The 17,871-nt window shown below is 37.8% G+C and overlaps 1 protein-coding gene across 4 annotated transcripts in view; it reads right to left on the bottom strand.

The window, feature by feature from the left end:
• The window catches only part of BRMS1L (BRMS1 like transcriptional repressor), a 35,579-nt gene extending 22,920 nt beyond the window's left edge, over positions 1-12,659 (bottom strand). For 2 of the 4 annotated variants that reach the window (XR_006293368.1, XR_006293369.1), the window contains exons 1-4: positions 12,315-12,576; positions 9,239-9,329; positions 4,053-4,180; positions 1,925-2,004 (exon numbers count right to left, since the gene is read on the bottom strand). Coding sequence is in view for 2 of the 4 variants with exons in the window: in XM_043556011.1 (XP_043411946.1) it covers positions 1,925-2,004; positions 4,053-4,180; positions 9,239-9,329; positions 12,315-12,456 (441 nt within the window). In the remaining 2 variants the exon portion in view is untranslated. Of the gene's footprint in view, positions 1-1,924; positions 2,005-4,052; positions 4,181-9,238; positions 9,330-12,314 lie in introns of all 4 variants that reach the window. The other 2 variants (XM_043556011.1, XM_043556010.1) reach the window with 2 other exon arrangements.
• Between the last annotated feature and the right edge of the window lie 5,212 nt (positions 12,660-17,871).

Raw genomic sequence — 17,871 nt, 5'->3', positions numbered from 1 at the left:
ACACAGAATCAGAAACAGGCTCCAGGCTCTGAGCCATAAGCCCAGAGCCCGACGCGGGGCTCGAACTCACAGACCGCGAGATCGTGACCTGGCTGAAGTCGGACGCTTAACCGCCTGCGCCACCCAGGCGCCCCAAGAACAAAAAATTTTAACAAGTGTAAGAAGAGCAAGGTAAAATTATTAGTTTATTGAACTACCAAGACTTACTAGACTGAAAGCAAGGTGTTATGCTACCAGTGCAGAAGCAGTCAAACAGACAAATGAAACAAATTTAAATGGCTATCAACAGGGGTGTCTGGGTGGCTCAGTTGGTTAAGTGTCTGACTCTTGATTTCAGCTCAGGTCATGATCTCACAGTCTGTGAGATCAAGCCCTGTGCTGGACTCTGCGCTGACAGTACAGAGCCTGCTTGGGATTCTCTCTCTCTCTTTCTCTTTCTCTATGCCACTCCTCCCCAAAATAAATAAATAAACATTTAAAAAAACAAAACAAAACAGCTAGAAACACTCTGGCATATAAGTGGACATTTGATATAAAAAAGATGGGGGAAAAAGATGGAATTGCTGATTCATGGTATAACAACAGAGTATGGAATAAACAGTGTCGACATTACCTATCCATATGCAAAAACAAACTAGATGCATACTTTATACCACATGCAAAAATGAATTAGAGGTAGTCTAGCAATCTAAACGTTAAAAAGCAAAATTTCAACCTTTAAAAGCAAAATACATTTTTTTAACTTCAAAATGGGAAAGACATAGAAAGCACATATCATAAAGGAAACATGATAAATTCAGCTACATTAAAATGTAAAACTTTTGTTCACCAAGTTATCAAAAAGAGTGAAAAGACATTCCATTGCCTGGGTAAAAATATTTGCAAAGCACATAACCAGCAAAGCATTTATATCCAGAATATATAAAGAACCTCTACAGTTGATGAGGAAAACACTAACAGCCCAACATAAAGGCAAAAGATATGAACAGGCACTTCTTAGGAAAACAAATCCAAGCAGCCAGTAAACATCAAAAAGATGTTTCATGTCAGCTGTAATCAAGAAAATGAGGGATGCCTGGGTGGCTCAGTGGGTTGTCTGACTTTGGCTCAGGTCATGTTCTCACAGTTCATCGGTTCAAGCCCTGCATAGGGCTCTGTGCTGACAGCTCAGAGCCTGGAGCCTCCTTGAGATTCTGTGTCTCCCTCTCTCTCTGTCCTTCTCTCTCTCTCTCAAAAATAAATTAAATAAGTAAACAAACAAACAAATAAATAAAATGAAACACATTCCATAATTTTTAAATCTAATCTTAATATTTTAATAATTTACAAAGATGGAATAAAATAATAAAAGATAAGAATGATGACAGAATTTGTTATTTTATTTCCACTAATGTATTTATGATCTTACCTAGGTTATATGAAAAGTTATCTGCAAAATGAGCACTAGTTTTAAACACTATCCAAAGAGACCTTCTCCATAGAGAAAAATACATCTATTTTTTCCCCATAAATAGAGAATTCTGTCCTAAGATGAGGAAATAGATCTAGAGAGTCAAATTAATAATAAGCCCAACATTCCAACTGTACCACTAGATTCACACTTTTTTAGTCTAAACTTGAATATTATACTAATTACACTAATATTTTCAGCAATGCCAAATGACATGATCATGACAAAGTCTTTTTAAGGTAACAGTTGCAAAACTTCTAAAATTATCTCCCTTCATTCTTTTCTATGGTCCCTTCTTTGTGTCCTATTTACAATACAGCTTCTGCTGCACTTGTATTAAAAAAAAAATCATACAAGTGATAAACTAAAGTACAATTTAATTTTGTTTCACTTACTTTATTTACTTTACCTACCACACTCAGAAAGACTTGAAGGGTTGAAATTAGATTAAAAGTACAAGTAAAATAACAGTACCTCACAATGCTGGCGAGAGGCTTGAATTTCACATTCATATTTGTTCTTTACAGATTCTAAGCAGAGCTCTCTATAGATTCCTGCAACCAAACACAATTACTCTGATTACGTTAGCATTAATGAGTTTCGTTAACACTTCCCTACAGGAATTCTGTCCAACTGTATTTTATAAGATGAGTCAGGAAGAAACTGACAAGTGATTCTAACTTAATCTCTAAAAACTGAAAATAAAAAGGCTCAGTTAAAATCCATATCAAAGCAGCCTAGAGAATTAAGAATTTAAGATCGAGGAAGAAACTACACTGCAAATTTTAGTTCTTACTCCATTCTTCTAAAGAATACTCCTAAAATGTTTGATAGAGAATGAGCAAAATGAAAATAAAACTCCTTTTCTATGAAAAGTAATCTCTCAGGACTCATAATGGTAATAGTCAATAAACTCTGGTTTCATTAATCACATATTCTCCAAGTAACAAGTGGATACCATGACCAACAAAACCACTATTTTTTTTAACTATTATTTTCAGAGTCCAAACCTTCCAAAAGGATTTAATGTATAAACTGATACAACAAAATGTATAAACTGATAATGATGTTTGAGTGCTCCTGATTTTTCTAGAGAATGAATGCTCAAGAGAGTTTCACTTCAAGCTACCAATGCAATAGTATGAAACAATAGTGTAAAATAGTATAAAACGTGGCGTGCAAATACACCATCACAAAAATGGCAAACAAAGCCTCTAGATATATACACCAAACTCAGTCCCATAGTTGACCCTAGAAATGTGATTCTTTCTTACACAGTAAAAGCATGGGACAGATATCTGGAACTATGCCATTAGCAACACATTCACACACACAATATTCTTTGTACAAGAGGCCACATAGTAGAAAAGTGAATAACTAATTCAAGTAATTCTTCCTAAACATCCAGTAAGTCTCACTTAGTTTTTTTTTTTTTTTACTATCTTCTTTTAACCTCTTTTTTTTTTCACTTTTATTTTGCAATGAATATAGACTGACAAAAAGTTGCTAACTTAATATAGTACAGGTAGTTCCCTTGGACCTTTCACTCAGTTTTCCCCATGATAATATCTTACATAATTGGAGTACAATATCAAAGCCAAGACATTGACATTCATACAATCTATACACTATTCAGATTTCACCAGTTTTGTATGCACTTATTTACTTGAGTATGTATGGGTATAGCTTTATGCATCACTTAGTTCTTTTAGAATGTCAAAGAAAATTAAGGACTTGTTTACTTTTCAGAGTGTGGTAAGCCAACTTGTAAAAATAGCAAGTTAAGTATCATATCATCTACATATTCAATATTAAGCATTCAAGAATAAAATCTGGCTTAAGGTAGAAATAATACAAAAAGAACTTATTATGAACAATGCTTTAGGTATTACATAATAGGTACAGGAGGATCAATTAGTGTCCCCCAAAAAGAAAAAAAAATCAGCACCTCCATTAGTTAAAATTGTTTTAGTCCAACTATGAAAAAACATAAGTGATCTTCAAATAGATATATCCTTTGTCATGCGTGCTAGGACACAATTCTGAGGCTGCATTCCAATAATAACAAAAGACTGAAACTTAACCATACAAGTATAGTATATTTTCATTTATTCGTAGCCACAAATGAGTGACCAAACTTATCAAAATAATAAATTATCATTAAATTACAGAGTTGAAGAATAATTCCCTATTCCATAACATCCTGATCAAACATTTTGTCGATGTTTTTATAAATAAAAAAAATCCTTGTCACTCCTATAGATGAACAGTACTAAGCGTACTAAGTTGAATCTTAATTTAGGTAACAGGAAAATTCAACTGAAATACTAACAGTTGCTCTTAATAAAAGTATCATGTCTCTAATTGTTTCACATGTGGAAGTATGGTCTCAACAACACTGCTAGCAATCTGATATCCCACAGCAGCAGAGGAAAGCAAGAGGCATTTAATGAATGATTGTGGGCTGATTGAGTGAAATGCTCTGTTCACTGTAAATATATTTGTGATTTCACTAACAAGAAACACTCACTTGACAAACACCTTTTAAATCTAGTGAAGAGTTCATATTCTACTAAATGGAAAAGATGTTTCACTTTCCTACCTGCTACCTTTGTACGAATTTGCATATTTTCTTGTAAAGTTGCCAGTGGTTCCAAATATTCTGGTGCTTTTCCAGCTATGACTTCTTGTAGTTTTGCATCCACCTGACTTAATCGTTCTTTATAAAGTCTTAACAAAGCAAAAATTAAAATATTAATTTTAAAAGCCCAACAAAGGCTAACATACCATTTTTAAACATTATCTCTTCCTAATATCATTCATATTCTAATAACCTACCAAGTGTATTTTTTTCTTGATCTTAAGTGAAAAACTCAGTTACATTACTTGACTTTATGCACATAATCACAAAGCAGATTTTATATTTAGATATATCATTCTTTAATAATTAACTCAGTACAAAAAATACAACTAAGCTACTACTTTTTTGCACTCTACACGTTTGGTTTTGTTTTAACTGCAGAACAATAAATCAATTCTAGGAGAAAAGGTTATTTAAAACACTTTTAAAAGAAACAAAAGAAATCGGGGCGCCTGGGTGGCTCAGTTGGTTAGGCATCTGACTTTGGCTCAGGTCATGATCTCACAGGTTCCTGAGTTTGAACCCCGCGTTGGGCTCTGTGCTGACAGCTCAGAGCCTGGAGCCTGCTTCAGATTCTGTGTCTCTCCCCGCCCCCCCCCCTCAAAAATAAACATCTAAAAAATTTTTTAAAAAACAAAGAAATCATTTTGAATACTTTAGATATAAACATTACTAGTTGTCAAAATAAAAAATTCCCTGGCTTCTCTCCACCTTTCCTGAAAAACAGTATTATAATATTCAGCCTACTTGGTTTTTAAAGAACAAAGAGGAAGTAGAGTGATGAAGGTAAAAACCAATGGCTACAAAACTTGTGTTCTGGCATACCCAGTTTGTCTGGATTGCAAATGAAGAAGGTGTAACAAAATGGTTGCTCAGTGGATGCAGAAATGAAATATGGGGCTGGGAACCCCTGTTGCTCTATTTGTGAGTTTACATACAAATACTCTAATTTGCCAGCTGTCACACCTTTAACTTCACCTTGATTATCAATGACAGACAACTCAAAGTTTACTTCTGGCAATAATCCTACAGGATAGAACTCTTTTTAAGGATGGATGTCTACATTGTCATTCTTTACAAAAGGCACTTGTAATCCTGGCTTTGTGCATTTCATAGATATCCTAAAAATTTCAAAGCAGGTTAACAATTTAAGATCATTTGTAAATTCTTTTTTTTGACATTCATTACTTTATCAACGGTGAAGAATATGTCACAAGGATGGCATGTAGTAAGTTCTAAAAGAAACCAATGATTATGCTTGTAGGTGTTAGTATAACTAGCAGTTGGCTTTTGAAAACATTACAATACCTGGCTTTCATATAAAAATTATCTTTCCTCGTGAAAATATGAAGTGGGGGCACCTGGGTCCTTTAGTTGGTTAAGCATCCAACTCTTGATTTCAGCTCAGGTCATAATCTCACAGTTCATTAGACTGAGCCTCACACTGAGTGCAGAGCCTGCTTGGGATTCTCTCCCTCTCCCTCTCCTTCTGCCCCTCCCCAACTTGCTGTCATGCACGCTTGCACACACTTGCACATAGTCTCTCAAAAATCAATAAATTTAAAAGATAAAGAAAATATAAACCAATACAATTAAGACAATCAGGGAGAGGGCTGGGAGGATGGGTTAAATAGGCAATAGGGATCAAGGAATGCACCTGCGATGAGCACCAGGCGATATATGGAATTATTGAGTCACTATATTGTAGACCTGAAACTAATATAACACTGTATAGTAACTAGAAAATAGAAGCTTAAAAAAAAAGACAAGAAAATCAATATTGAATGTCTATAATTGATCATTATAATTAGCATAAAGATTTATATGATTTTGAAGTATTCGAGCAACTTTGAGTATTAATACAATAAATATTTTTCTTTTTAAAATTTTTTTTTCAACTTTTATTTATTTTTGGGACAGAGAGAGACAGAGCATGAACGGGGGAGGGGCAGAGAGAGAGGGAGACACAGAATTGGAAGCAGGCTCCAGGCTCCGAGCCATCAGCCCAGAGCCCGACGCGGGGCTCGAAATCACGGACCGCGAGATCGTGACCTGGCTGAAGTCGGATGCTTAACCGACTGCGCCACCCAGGCGCCCCTATACAATAAATATTTTTCTAAACAAAAATGGAAAAATTATCTGAGTTAACTACCAAAATAATACATTATCATCTCTGGGTTAAATTTTTCTAAAACTCAAGATACAATGATAAACGAATGTGCAAAGTCAAAAAACTATAACGTGATAGTTATAGCTTTTGAAATCATAAATACAACTTCAGGCAAAATGCTAAAAATTCAATACAAATGATGAATGTACTGGAAAAACATCAGCCTTAAAATATCAATAAGGTATCCTGAATAGGTGAACAGTGTCTTGAATGAAGAGGCTATGTGAATTAACAATATTCAATTAACTACCCTTTTAAAAGAATAGATTCCTCAAAATCAGTATCATTTCAACAACCTTAAAATTCAAGTATAAACTCACCAAAGCCAAGAATCAGGAGTCCCTTAGCAGCAACCACAATACTATTCAGAGTAGATGCCCAATTAATGTTTACTGGATACTGAACATTGAAATACATGAAAATTTGGGCAGTGTAAGTTCCTCTATCTTTTTTAATGAAGTGGAAGAACCTTCCACCAATATCCAAACTGCCAAATGGTGGATTTTCTGCCTTATGAAAGAAGTGCTATTATGCCCTCTGGTGCTAGAACAGGAGAAGCAGGAGAATTTGTTGATGTTGTTGTTATCACTGTATCATTATATCTCCCACCTCTTCTACAGAGGATTTGAGACTGCTCACAGTACAACAGAATAAAAATAGCAACGATGCAATTGGGGCAGATAAAAAAAAAGATAATTATAAACCTGATGCAAGGATTATTTCTTTCTAAAACACATTTCTGAATACCAATTTCTTCTTCTTTTTTTTTAATGTTTATTTTTGAGAGAGAGAGAGACAGAGCACGAGAAGGGTAGGGGCAGAGAGAGAGGGAGACACAGAATCTAAAGCAGGCCCCAGGCTCCCAGCTGTCAGCAGAGAGCCTGATGCAGGGCTCGAACCCACAAACCGTTTAAGATCATGACCTGAGCCAAAGTGGGACACTTAACCAACTGAGCCACCCAGGCACCCCTGGATACCAATCTCTTGAGAAAGAATCCTATTAATAGTGGTAACGGGTCTACTGTTAATATGTTGCTGAGATGAATGAGGCTGGTGGGAGAAATGGCTGGTAATGAGCCATGAAAATGCAAAATTCAAGGCAACTGCCAGCCCCAAGATGAGCAAGAGTAGGCTTAAAGACCGACTAGGTGCAAAGTTTTCCTTTGTAATATATTATATTAGAGCTTTACAGTACTTTTCATTTCTTGGATAACCATAAAATACACTTTAAAAGCTCAATAGGTGTATCTTAATTGTGTGAGAATTATTCATTCATGGATTACCAGTGCTAAAATATAAAAATACAAATTTGCTTCCTCTTTTCCAGAATGATTCTGGATGAACTCTCCATGTTGCCCAAATAATGGATCCCTTGGGGATCCAAACTAATTCAAATTTACAATCAATAATGTAAATCTTTAGAATAAAAAAAATGATACCATGTTTTTTAAAGCCAAAGTTTTAAATTTTGGATTATTTATATCAATATGTTGCACTAGCTTGGAACATTTATATGTTCACCTCTCATACCAATGAAAGTTAAGACCAGAAATGTCATAAACAGCAGGATTCATTTGATAAACAAATCTGTCCCCTTTTAGTCTGGCAATTCCAGATATTAACCATGTTTTCATCTGTTCTCTGGGCCTCTCTAGGGAAGAGGTAAGAGAAAAGAATAAACAGCAAAATTATGAAGAATTAATGAACTGAAGAGCCAGCTTCCAAATAAATTAGGTGTCTATAGTTTCAGAAGTTTCTTTCATTTACAATTCCTAACACGTAGCTATACCCCATGACCTTGCCAGCAAGTTCTGAAGTAAAAGCTCACATTTAAGATTTTTTTTTAATCTGTATCTGCATCTATTCTGTTCTCTCAGATCACTGGGGCCCATTCTTAATGACATTTATTTATTTATTTATTTATTTTTTTAATTTTTTTTTCAACGTTTATTTATTTTTGGGACAGAGAGAGACAGAGCATGAACAGGGGAGGGGCAGAGAGAGAGGGAGACACAGAATTAGAAACAGGCTCCAGGCTCCGAGCCATCAGCCCAGAGCCTGACGCGGGGCTCGAACTCCCGGACCGCGAGATCGTGACCTGGCTGAAGTCAGACGCTTAACCGACTGCGCCACCCAGGTGCCCCCACTGGGGCCCATTCTTGTGTAACCAACTTCTCATAAGAGTTCTGGCATTATAAAGAGGGGGAGAAAACAGTATCTAATAAGCACCACTATGTGCCAGCCAAGACTAAGAATTTCACCTACTGCTCATACAATCCTAACAGTTCACACTAAAATAGCTACTATTACACCTTTTTAATCTGTGAAAAAAGCTTGGATTCAGAGCCTGTGCTCTTTCTACTCCCCTATATTTCCTCCAAAGTAATGCCTTAGTGGAAGGAACGTCACTAGGAAGTCACTAGTCACTAGTACTAGGAAGCAGAAGGCCTGGCTTACTTTATCACTTGCTGATGAACTATGGACAAATCACTTCACTCCTCTGAGCATCAATTTTCTCACAGGCAAGGATGGATATCTGCCAACCTTATACAGTTGCTTCCAGAGGCAAACTAATGTGAAAACATGTATGTATTACCCAATGTTGATTAAAACAAAAATCACATGCCATTTTGGGGAAATATTCTGTTATTCTAAAATTTTTAAAAAGCTACCTTTATTCAATCATTTAACAAAGAAATGAAAGAAGCAAATTAGAACCAAGGGTCCAACCACCCAGGGAAAACATTTTAATTACCAACATCCACATAGAAATCTTATTATACACCCCCAAACCTGTCTCAAAACCCTTAGTTTAGTTAATGAGGTCTTCAGAAGGCAAATAGTTGAAGCCTCTTTTAGAATAGTCTTATAAAATACAAAAAGGAAAATAGTTCAGTGAATAGAATTTCTCTTGTGCCAGTATACACGTGACATGGTTGAGATTCAGTGACAATGACCTTCTGACATCACTACTTACTGATCCTTGAGATCGGTAAACTGTTTTTCTAGATTGGACATTTCATCTAAGCATTCCATTCTTCTTCTTTCACAGTCTTCATCATCCATTTCTATTAATAAAAAGACAAATAGCAAAGAAAAAAATTAATTTTATGTTCCAAATTATCTGAATGTTAATTCAAACGGCTAAAGAAAAAAAAAGAAAGAAAAAAACTGTAGTACGAAGTTAGATATGCAAGGCCTATATTAAGCCTTAACAGAAAATTAATGTTTATCCAAAATAATTTCTACTAAAGGTTTTAACTTAAAATATAATTGAGAGTTAAAGCTATAGCAATCTCTAGACCTTTTTGTTTTTATTCATTTTTAAATCACTTTAAACGGCTGACAACAAGCTTTGCTATTAAGTAATGAATCCATTTTTGGTTTATGTTCCTTCAACTCAACAGAACTTACACCAAAACGATTATGTCCATTAAAGGCTAATATTGCTCAAAAACACTTTTAGAATTCTTCTTTCAGAACTGCTTACATGACAGATTTGCCAGTTACAAAAGAAGAAAACTAAACTCATTCTGTTTACCACCAGATTTGTTGGTCTCTTACTCATATTCCCATTGTTCCCTCTCCCCAAATTACTGTAAGTGAGAAAGAGGAAAATGAAAAGAAAAAATAAGCAAACTTTTGAAGGAAAGCAACTGTTAAATTACCAGCTCTCTCCTATATTCCTTTATCTTCTATTTTTACATCACATATATTTCAACATAAGTGAAATAAGCGAAGCATAAAATGATCTGCATCTCGATCTTCATTAAATAAAGGTCAAGCTATGGTAAAGAGTTAAATACACCAAGGAACCATAGGGTTCATTTTTTTAACTTTCCTAAAACAGATTAAAATTATTTCTGATTCTTAATAGCTTACTCCTGGGCTATTTAAAACTTGGTCACGCAAGATGACTCACTTCCCAGTATCTCTGGATAGTAGAGGTGTTTTTCTGTAGCTTTAGGACCTGCTCAGTACCAATGTTTGAGAAGAACAAAACTGTGGAAGTTTAACATGAAAGCCATTCAGCAGAAAAGAAATGCTTTCACAAGAAGCAAAACTGCATAATTTATTTAAATAGTTTCTTTGCGCTTAAAAAAATCTGACATATAGTTCAAATTATTACATTCTTCACAAATTAAGTTGTCCATTATTTTCTGGGAAGGAATAAAAAATCAGTGAAAAATCACTGAGAATTTTAACAAATAGATGTCACTTTGTGAGATCTTCAGCTCTCATCAAAAAAACAACACTTGGAGATAAAATGTTTTACAAATCTAAAAAATGTGTTTACACACAGCCTGAGTGTTCTTTCTCTGTATTGCTCACTTTTGAAATCTCACCTACTTTCACGGCTACACGGATGACTTCCAAATCATGCTTCCTAGCCCAAGCAGGTCCCAATGCTACATTTCCATCTGTCAGTTGACACTCTGACTTAAATATACCACAAGCACCTCAAAAGCAACATGTCTGAAATACTCTATCTTCCACCTTCATCTCAAATCTTTCACTTTTCCATTTCTATTCATGCTACCACCATCTCCTCGTATCTGGGGTTTTCCTCTTACCTTCACTCCTAAACTCGCATTCACCCATCGTGCATTGTATTTTTTTTTTTTCATTTTTGAAATCTTTTACATCTATACTTCTTTCTCATTCTCTAGCTCAAATCCTCTCGACAAAATCGGTTTCTCACTATTTTGAATAAGCCTTAAACTCTAGCAGCCTTTGCATTTTTTTTCTTACATTCCTCCCAAGCCAACATATCATCCCAATCCAAATTCTACCCATTCGTCAAGATAATTGAGGTAACCCCACCTTCTTCAACTAGCCTTTCCTGGCCACCCTATTCAGAAAAGATTTCCTCTGGTCTCTGAAATCCTATAGCATTGTTTACGGTTAAGTATTTATTTGGCAGTTTAATCAAGTTCTGGTTTATGACAACTGTTTAATTGAGAGCAGATCATAACTATTTATTTACACCTCACAGAGTAGTGTCCAGTGCATCTCAAGGAAGTCACTCATAAAGGCCTATTTTGGAATGGCTAGTTTATTGACTGAAATTACGTACTTCCGTGGAGATTTGCTTTTAAAGAGAAACCTGAAAAGAGGGTGTCCGGGCATTAACAGATTATCATCAGTCCTTGCTTTACATAACCAATAATCAGGCCAAGACGAGAAAGTTTAAGTTTAATTCTCATCATATGGAAAGAAGAAAATCCAGGCTGGCATATATTCCATTTCTCTTTTTAATAACCATCCTGAAAGTGTGCAAAATCCATCTGTGGTGGTAATCTGCCCCCTCCAGCCCCCCAAAAACCCTACAAAAAACCTGAAACAGCCCCAAATTGGAAAAGATTACAAGAAAAAAAAGATTTGGAAAACTTCAGAGTTGCCCAATATCTGCCAGTTTATAAGTATATGAAGATCCAAAATCACCCCTGACGGGCTCTCAGTCTTGCAAAGTTCAGACAGATGCTGTAAATGGGACAGCTCCAAGTCGGCCCCCGCAAGAACGCTGATGTCAAGTGCTGACTGACAGGCTGACTTGGAAGCTGAGATTAACAAATTCTAAACCAGCCAAGAGCCGGCACAATTCTAACCGACCTCGGCCCTGACAACCCATGTTGAGAAGTAAGGGTTGGAAATATGAAAAGTAAGGAAAGAAGCCGGTGGTCTGGGGGTAAGAGGCATTTCCAGGGTCTCCCAGACAAGCTGCAACGCATTCCCCACTTTGGTCGACAGCCGTGGGCACTGCCCGGAGGTCCCCAAGGCTGGTCCGACGGCGAGCAGGACTGCGCAGCGTCCGGGAGCTGGGCGAGCCCAGGCCCGCGCCGGGTCCCGCCCCGCCAGCAGGGACCTGCCTGGAGCCAGGCAGCGCCCCACGATGAGTCCGGGTGCTGCCGAGGGCCGGGAGCCAGTCTCCGCCCCTTCCCTCTCTCCCCGCCCAGCACTCCCAGCAGGACGCAGCTGCCCGGCGTGCGGAGAGCGGCCTGTCGTGCGCCGGGCGCAAGGACTCAGGGTCCCGACCCCGGTGGGTTGCACACCTGAGCTATCTCCATCCTCGGAGACCGACGAGCTCTCCGTGTCCTCGTCCTCTGAGCTGCTCCCCTCATTTTCGGCGTAGTCCACCTCCATCTCATCGTGATGGTTCGTCTCCTTCTTATCCCCTCGGGAATGGACTGGCATTTTCCAGCCGCGCCGTCGCTTCCCACTCCCGGCGCCCAGCCCAGCCACCGCCGCTTCAATGAAGGGCGCGCCGAACGCCCCGACCCACCCAGCGGCCGAGCGCGTTCTGAACCCCCTCAGCTCCTCCCCGCCCCCGGCCCGAACCTCACAACCTAACCCGCAAGCTCTGCGCTGGAAGCTCTGCCATTGGTGGAGGCTGTCCTCGAGCCGGGTGGGGTGGAGCTTGCCCTGCTCCGGTATGGTTGGTTGCCCGTAATTACGGCGCGGCCTTGCAATGTGTGTCGGGAGCTGTAGTCCTTACTGCTTAGACCTGCAGGGGCTGCCGCCTTCCAAGCTTTAACAACCGAGATCATTTCTTGCCTGTGGACTTCAAGTCCCACAAGGCACGAAACCTGATAGACTCGATCGCAGTATATAAACTAAACAGAAACAGATTGTGTGAATTTGGTCTGTATTTATTCTTTTCCCGCCAAGTGATTGTCTGAGCTCCCTGGCTATCCAAGATGTTACTGTCAGATGTGAAAAGGTGCTTTGCCTGACGGTTTTCCTCCTCGTCGAGCCTGGAGGAACTGGAGAAAAGTCTCTCATACCTAAGTACCTTTATTACTGCTAATAAGCTATTATATTTAATAACTGCAGACGATAACTTGCATTTTCTATGTTGCACAAAAATCTTTAAATCGTTATTGAAACGTTTGCAATCAATAATATAGAAGGAAAGGAAGTTTTATCTTGTCATTTTCATCTAGTATTTTTTGCATTCATTTTTTTACTATTTATAGCCTGGAGATGACACCAGGCTTGATTGAACTTAAGTTTCCGATGGAAAACATACATATTTGACTCAGTGAAATGTTATATTTTCTCAATGATAGGTAAAACAGACAAGGAAGGCTCAATAAGTATCATAATCACGATAACTCATACTAATTGACTATTTTTACTCTGTGTTAGGTATCCTGGTAAGCTCTTTACATGAGTCATAATGAGTTCAATTCTCAATTTAATAGCCCTGAAGTAGGCGCTATTATTATCCCCATTTTACAGAGAAGGAAACTAAATTTTCAGACAAATCTAAAAACTGTATTTTAGCCACTCAAACTGTATTTTAGGAGACAGAGCTTCTTGTTGAAGTGGCAATTTGCTATTGAAATGTTTCATAGAATATTGTGGATTGTACAGTATTTGTTTCTAAAACAGGAGGTCCAAAGACATTTGAAAGAGGATGGCAAGGGTATCCAGGCATAATTGCATTAAAGTTGGATTTAGAACTTAATGACAAACCATTTCAAGTTCTATCCATTTCTACAGGGTAAAATCCAAACTTTAGGGCTTTTATTGTCTAGTGTCAGCCTACTTCTCTCCTTCTTACTATATTCTCCAAAACTGAACTTTTCAGTTGCTAAACACACAAACTGTTTCCCATTTCATTGTCTTTGCACATCCTATTTTCCCTGCAATCCTCTTCTACTACTTTTCTTTTTCAAGTGTGCTTTCTTGACAACATGCATTACCAGCACAGCACCTCCACCATTCAGTATGCCCTCATGTTCCTTCAGACTGCTGCTGTACTCTGTACTTTGCAACTTTGTACGTGTTTTCCATCACACTGTATTGTGAATTGTTTAGAAGATGCATCTCACCTGTTGGATTGAGTTCCTTGAGAGCAGAAACTGCCTTAGTCTAGAATGCAATTTCAAAGGCATGCAGACATCAGGCAGGTAAAGTTTAAAGATGGAAACTGGAAGGGTATGAGTACATGCATATACATTATGTGAGTGGTGTGGACTAAAGGCAGCAGCTATTTTAGCTCCAGCCAATTGTTACTACATTAGAATTCTGACATAGATGTTGGACCTTCCAATTTTTAAGAGAAATTGGATATTTAGATCTCTATGTGAAAAATCCAGATTTGTTAACATTTGCTCAGATATAGTTTTGTTGGTGGTGGTGGTTTGGTTTGCTTTGGTCTGGTTTACTTAAACTCCAGACCAAACAAAAGCAGCTATGGATAAAATCCGTGGCCTCTCTTGGGGCACCCAGCTGGCTGAGTCCACAGAGCGTATGACTCTTGATCTCGGGGTTGTGAGTAGGAGCCCCAAGTTGAGTGTAGATATTACTTTTAAAAAATCGATTTTAAAGATGTCCCTGGCCTCTGTTAATCTCTGTTATATCAGCAGCTAGCAGAGTGGGTGCTGAATAGAAATAATATCTTAGATTTCTGGTCACTCTTTATGTGCATTAATTCATTTAATCCTTATAACAATTCTATGAAGTAGATACAATTGTGCTTTGCATTTTGCAGATGAGAAAACTGAGGCACAGAGCAGTTAGATTATGTGGCCAAGGTCACACAGCAAATAAGTAGCAGATTTACAGTTTGAATTTAGAGAGTCTGACATCAGAGCCTGTACTTAACCACCAGCATACAGTTCCCCTCTGGCAGGTGCATTCTGTTTCTGATGTTCAAAGAAAAACGGGAGGCGGGGGTGCCTGGGTGGCTCAGTCCGTTAAGCGTCTCTTGATTTCGGCTCCTGTCATGATCCCAGGGTCATGGGATCAAGCCCTACACCGGTCCCCTAGATGAGCATGAAGCCTGCTTAAGAGTCTCTTTCTCTGCCCCTCTTCCCAACTCACATGCTCTCTCTCACTCTAAAATAAGAAAGAAAGAAAGAAAGAAAGAAAGAAAGAAAGAAAGAAAGAAAGAAAGAAAGAAAGAAAAAGAAAAAAGAAAAACAGAAGTTGGAGAGGTGGCATAGATTCTAACCCTGGTCCTGCTAGTCACCAACCACTTAATTTGGCAAACCACATAATCTCTGGTCAGTTGTAAAGTGAGAAGATTGCATTATATTTAAGTTCTCTTCCAGCACTAGAATTCCTGTCATTATTATATTTGTGTTTAAGGCAGACAGAATAATAGAACATTATGCAATTAGTTACATGATGGTGTTTTGCTTAAAAGGAGAGTTTCTCTCGCACCTCCCCAAACAGAACTTAGAAAAGATGTATAGGGAATGTAAGAAGAACCATAAGGAACAAGAATTAATACAGCTGGGCAAGAATATTGTAACTTTAGAAAATAGAAGTTAATGTAAAGAAAACTAGGAAAGCAGAATGAAGTTTCCTTAATCAAGGCAGTTAAAGAGGTTGTAAGGATGTTTTCCATTTATGTAGCAATTTACATTTTCCATAGGTCCTACACAATCATTAGATACATTCTAAGTCTCACTTTTCATTAATCCTTTCATACTTGGCCATTTATTGAGAGTCATCAGCAAAATCCATTATATCTTCACCCTCTCCTCTGAACAGATCCTTAACTTTCTTGTTCTGAAGAAAACATGGCTTTTCCCAGGACCCTGCTACCTTTGCACCCCTGCTCCCAACAGGCCCTGTCATGGAGTAGGTGTGTTCTTTGTCCTCCTGGTTCCTTCCAGATGATGCTTTCTCCCTCCTGCCTAAAAACCCCCAGCTTGTCATCAGGATATGACACAGGATCTCTACTTGTGGCTATCATCTGCATACCCTTCAGGTCACTCCCCCTCATTTTTTGAAGATTTTAGCTCTTGGCTCATTCTCTCCAATGGGATGCCTATCATAATTCTTGGTCATTTTAGTATTCAAGTAGGTGATTTTATACCACTCCATTTCCTATTGTGTTTGCTTTGGTATAAAGTAGACATAAGATAATTTTGGCTTTATCCTTTTAGTTTTCCTCCCATATCCCCCCCTTGGGGTACTTTTAAAAGTCTTTTTATGGAATATTTTAATATTACATAGTAATTTAAACACATAATAAGATACTCAGCACATTATATGTATAACACAGTACTCATCTCTTAGCTTTCTCAAATCTTACATTTAACCACATTTGCTCTAGACCCCTCCTCAATCCCAATTCTCCCTTTCTCTTTCCAAAATAACCATTATCCTGACTTTGGTGATTTTGATTGTCACCCACATGTACATACTATTTTTGTATATTTATGTATCCATAAATAATATATAGGGTTGTTTAACATATTTTAAAGTGCTCACATTTTATTTTTTAATTTTTAAATGTTTATTTATCTTGAGAAGAGACAGTGTACACAAGAGCAGGGGGAGGAGCAGAAAGAGAAAGGGAGAAAGAGAATCCCAAGAAGACTCCTCACTGTCAGCCCAGAACCCAACTCAAAGCTCAGTCTCACAAACTGAACTGTGAGATCATGACCTGAGCTGAAATCAAGAGTCGGATGTTTAACCAACTGAGCCAACCAGGTGTCCCTAAAGTGCTCATAGCTTAAATAGGTGTCATATACTACACATCATCCTACAAATTCCTTTTCCCTCATCAATTTTTTGAGATTTATCCATGGTGATATGGGTAGCTCTAATCCAGTTATTTTAATCTGCTGTCAGGTATTCCACTGAGTACATATATTCCTTCAAATGAATATTTAAAAATTTATTATTTGCCTATTAATGGACGTGTAACTTGCTTCAAATTTTTTTCTTATTAAAAATAGTTGTCTCAATGAATATTGCATGTATCTTTTGGGCCCTATGTGTGAGGATTTCCCTAGGTCACTGGTCTCCAAAGTGGGGCATATGTACCCAGGGAGTATATCCCGGGAGACAGAAGAAAATACTAAAACTTCCATGTGTATTATGTTCAATTTCATCTTTGTCTAGAATAAAGTAGATATACAGAAGCAGTTAGAAGTCCATTTTTTACACCGATTCACCCTCATTATGTTCCTTGTGCTTACTTGTTTTTAATCAGCAGATCCTGCCTCTGAAGGGAGACAGACTTAATTCCAATTGTCACCACATGGTGGAGCCGAGACGTCAGTGTACAATCCACAAACCTTGTCTCTGCTGAGTGACCCTGGCCAGATGCTGGTGGCTGGAAAAACAAAGGCAGAACACCACAGGCTGCAACTAATAGCTTCAAATCAGGGTAAACATTTGAATCATTCAAACTAAAGGGGCTTTAGGGACCTACACTGACAACTAGATGAGACCAATTTATAATTATACCAATTATATGAGACCATGATTTCAATTGCTTAAGAATGAAACCACCTAAAAGTGCTTTGAAATAGCTTGTTCACTGGCACAGGACCCATCCCTGTATTCTCTATTCGCAGAAATTAATTCTGGGATTAGTTGAAGTATAAATCTGATGATGTTTCTGCTAGCGTATTTATGTTATTATTATTCCACTGTCTCATGGCTCAAATTATCATGTTCTTTTCTGTAGTCTAATTTTTCCGTTCTTTTCTGTAATTTTTAAAAAAAAATTTTTTAACGTTTTATTTTTATTTTTGAGACAGGGAGAGACAGAGCATGAACAGGGGAGGGTCAGAGAGAGGGAGACACAGAATCTGAAACAGGCTCCAGGCTCTGAGCTGTCAGCACAGAGCCCGATGC

The sequence above is a fragment of the Prionailurus bengalensis genome, chromosome B3 (genome assembly GCF_016509475.1).
Source record: "Prionailurus bengalensis isolate Pbe53 chromosome B3, Fcat_Pben_1.1_paternal_pri, whole genome shotgun sequence".
Classification (NCBI taxonomy): Eukaryota; Metazoa; Chordata; class Mammalia; order Carnivora; family Felidae; genus Prionailurus; species Prionailurus bengalensis.
The sequence above is the reverse complement of the archived record's forward strand: the minus strand, read 5'-3'. Positions and strand labels throughout refer to the sequence as shown.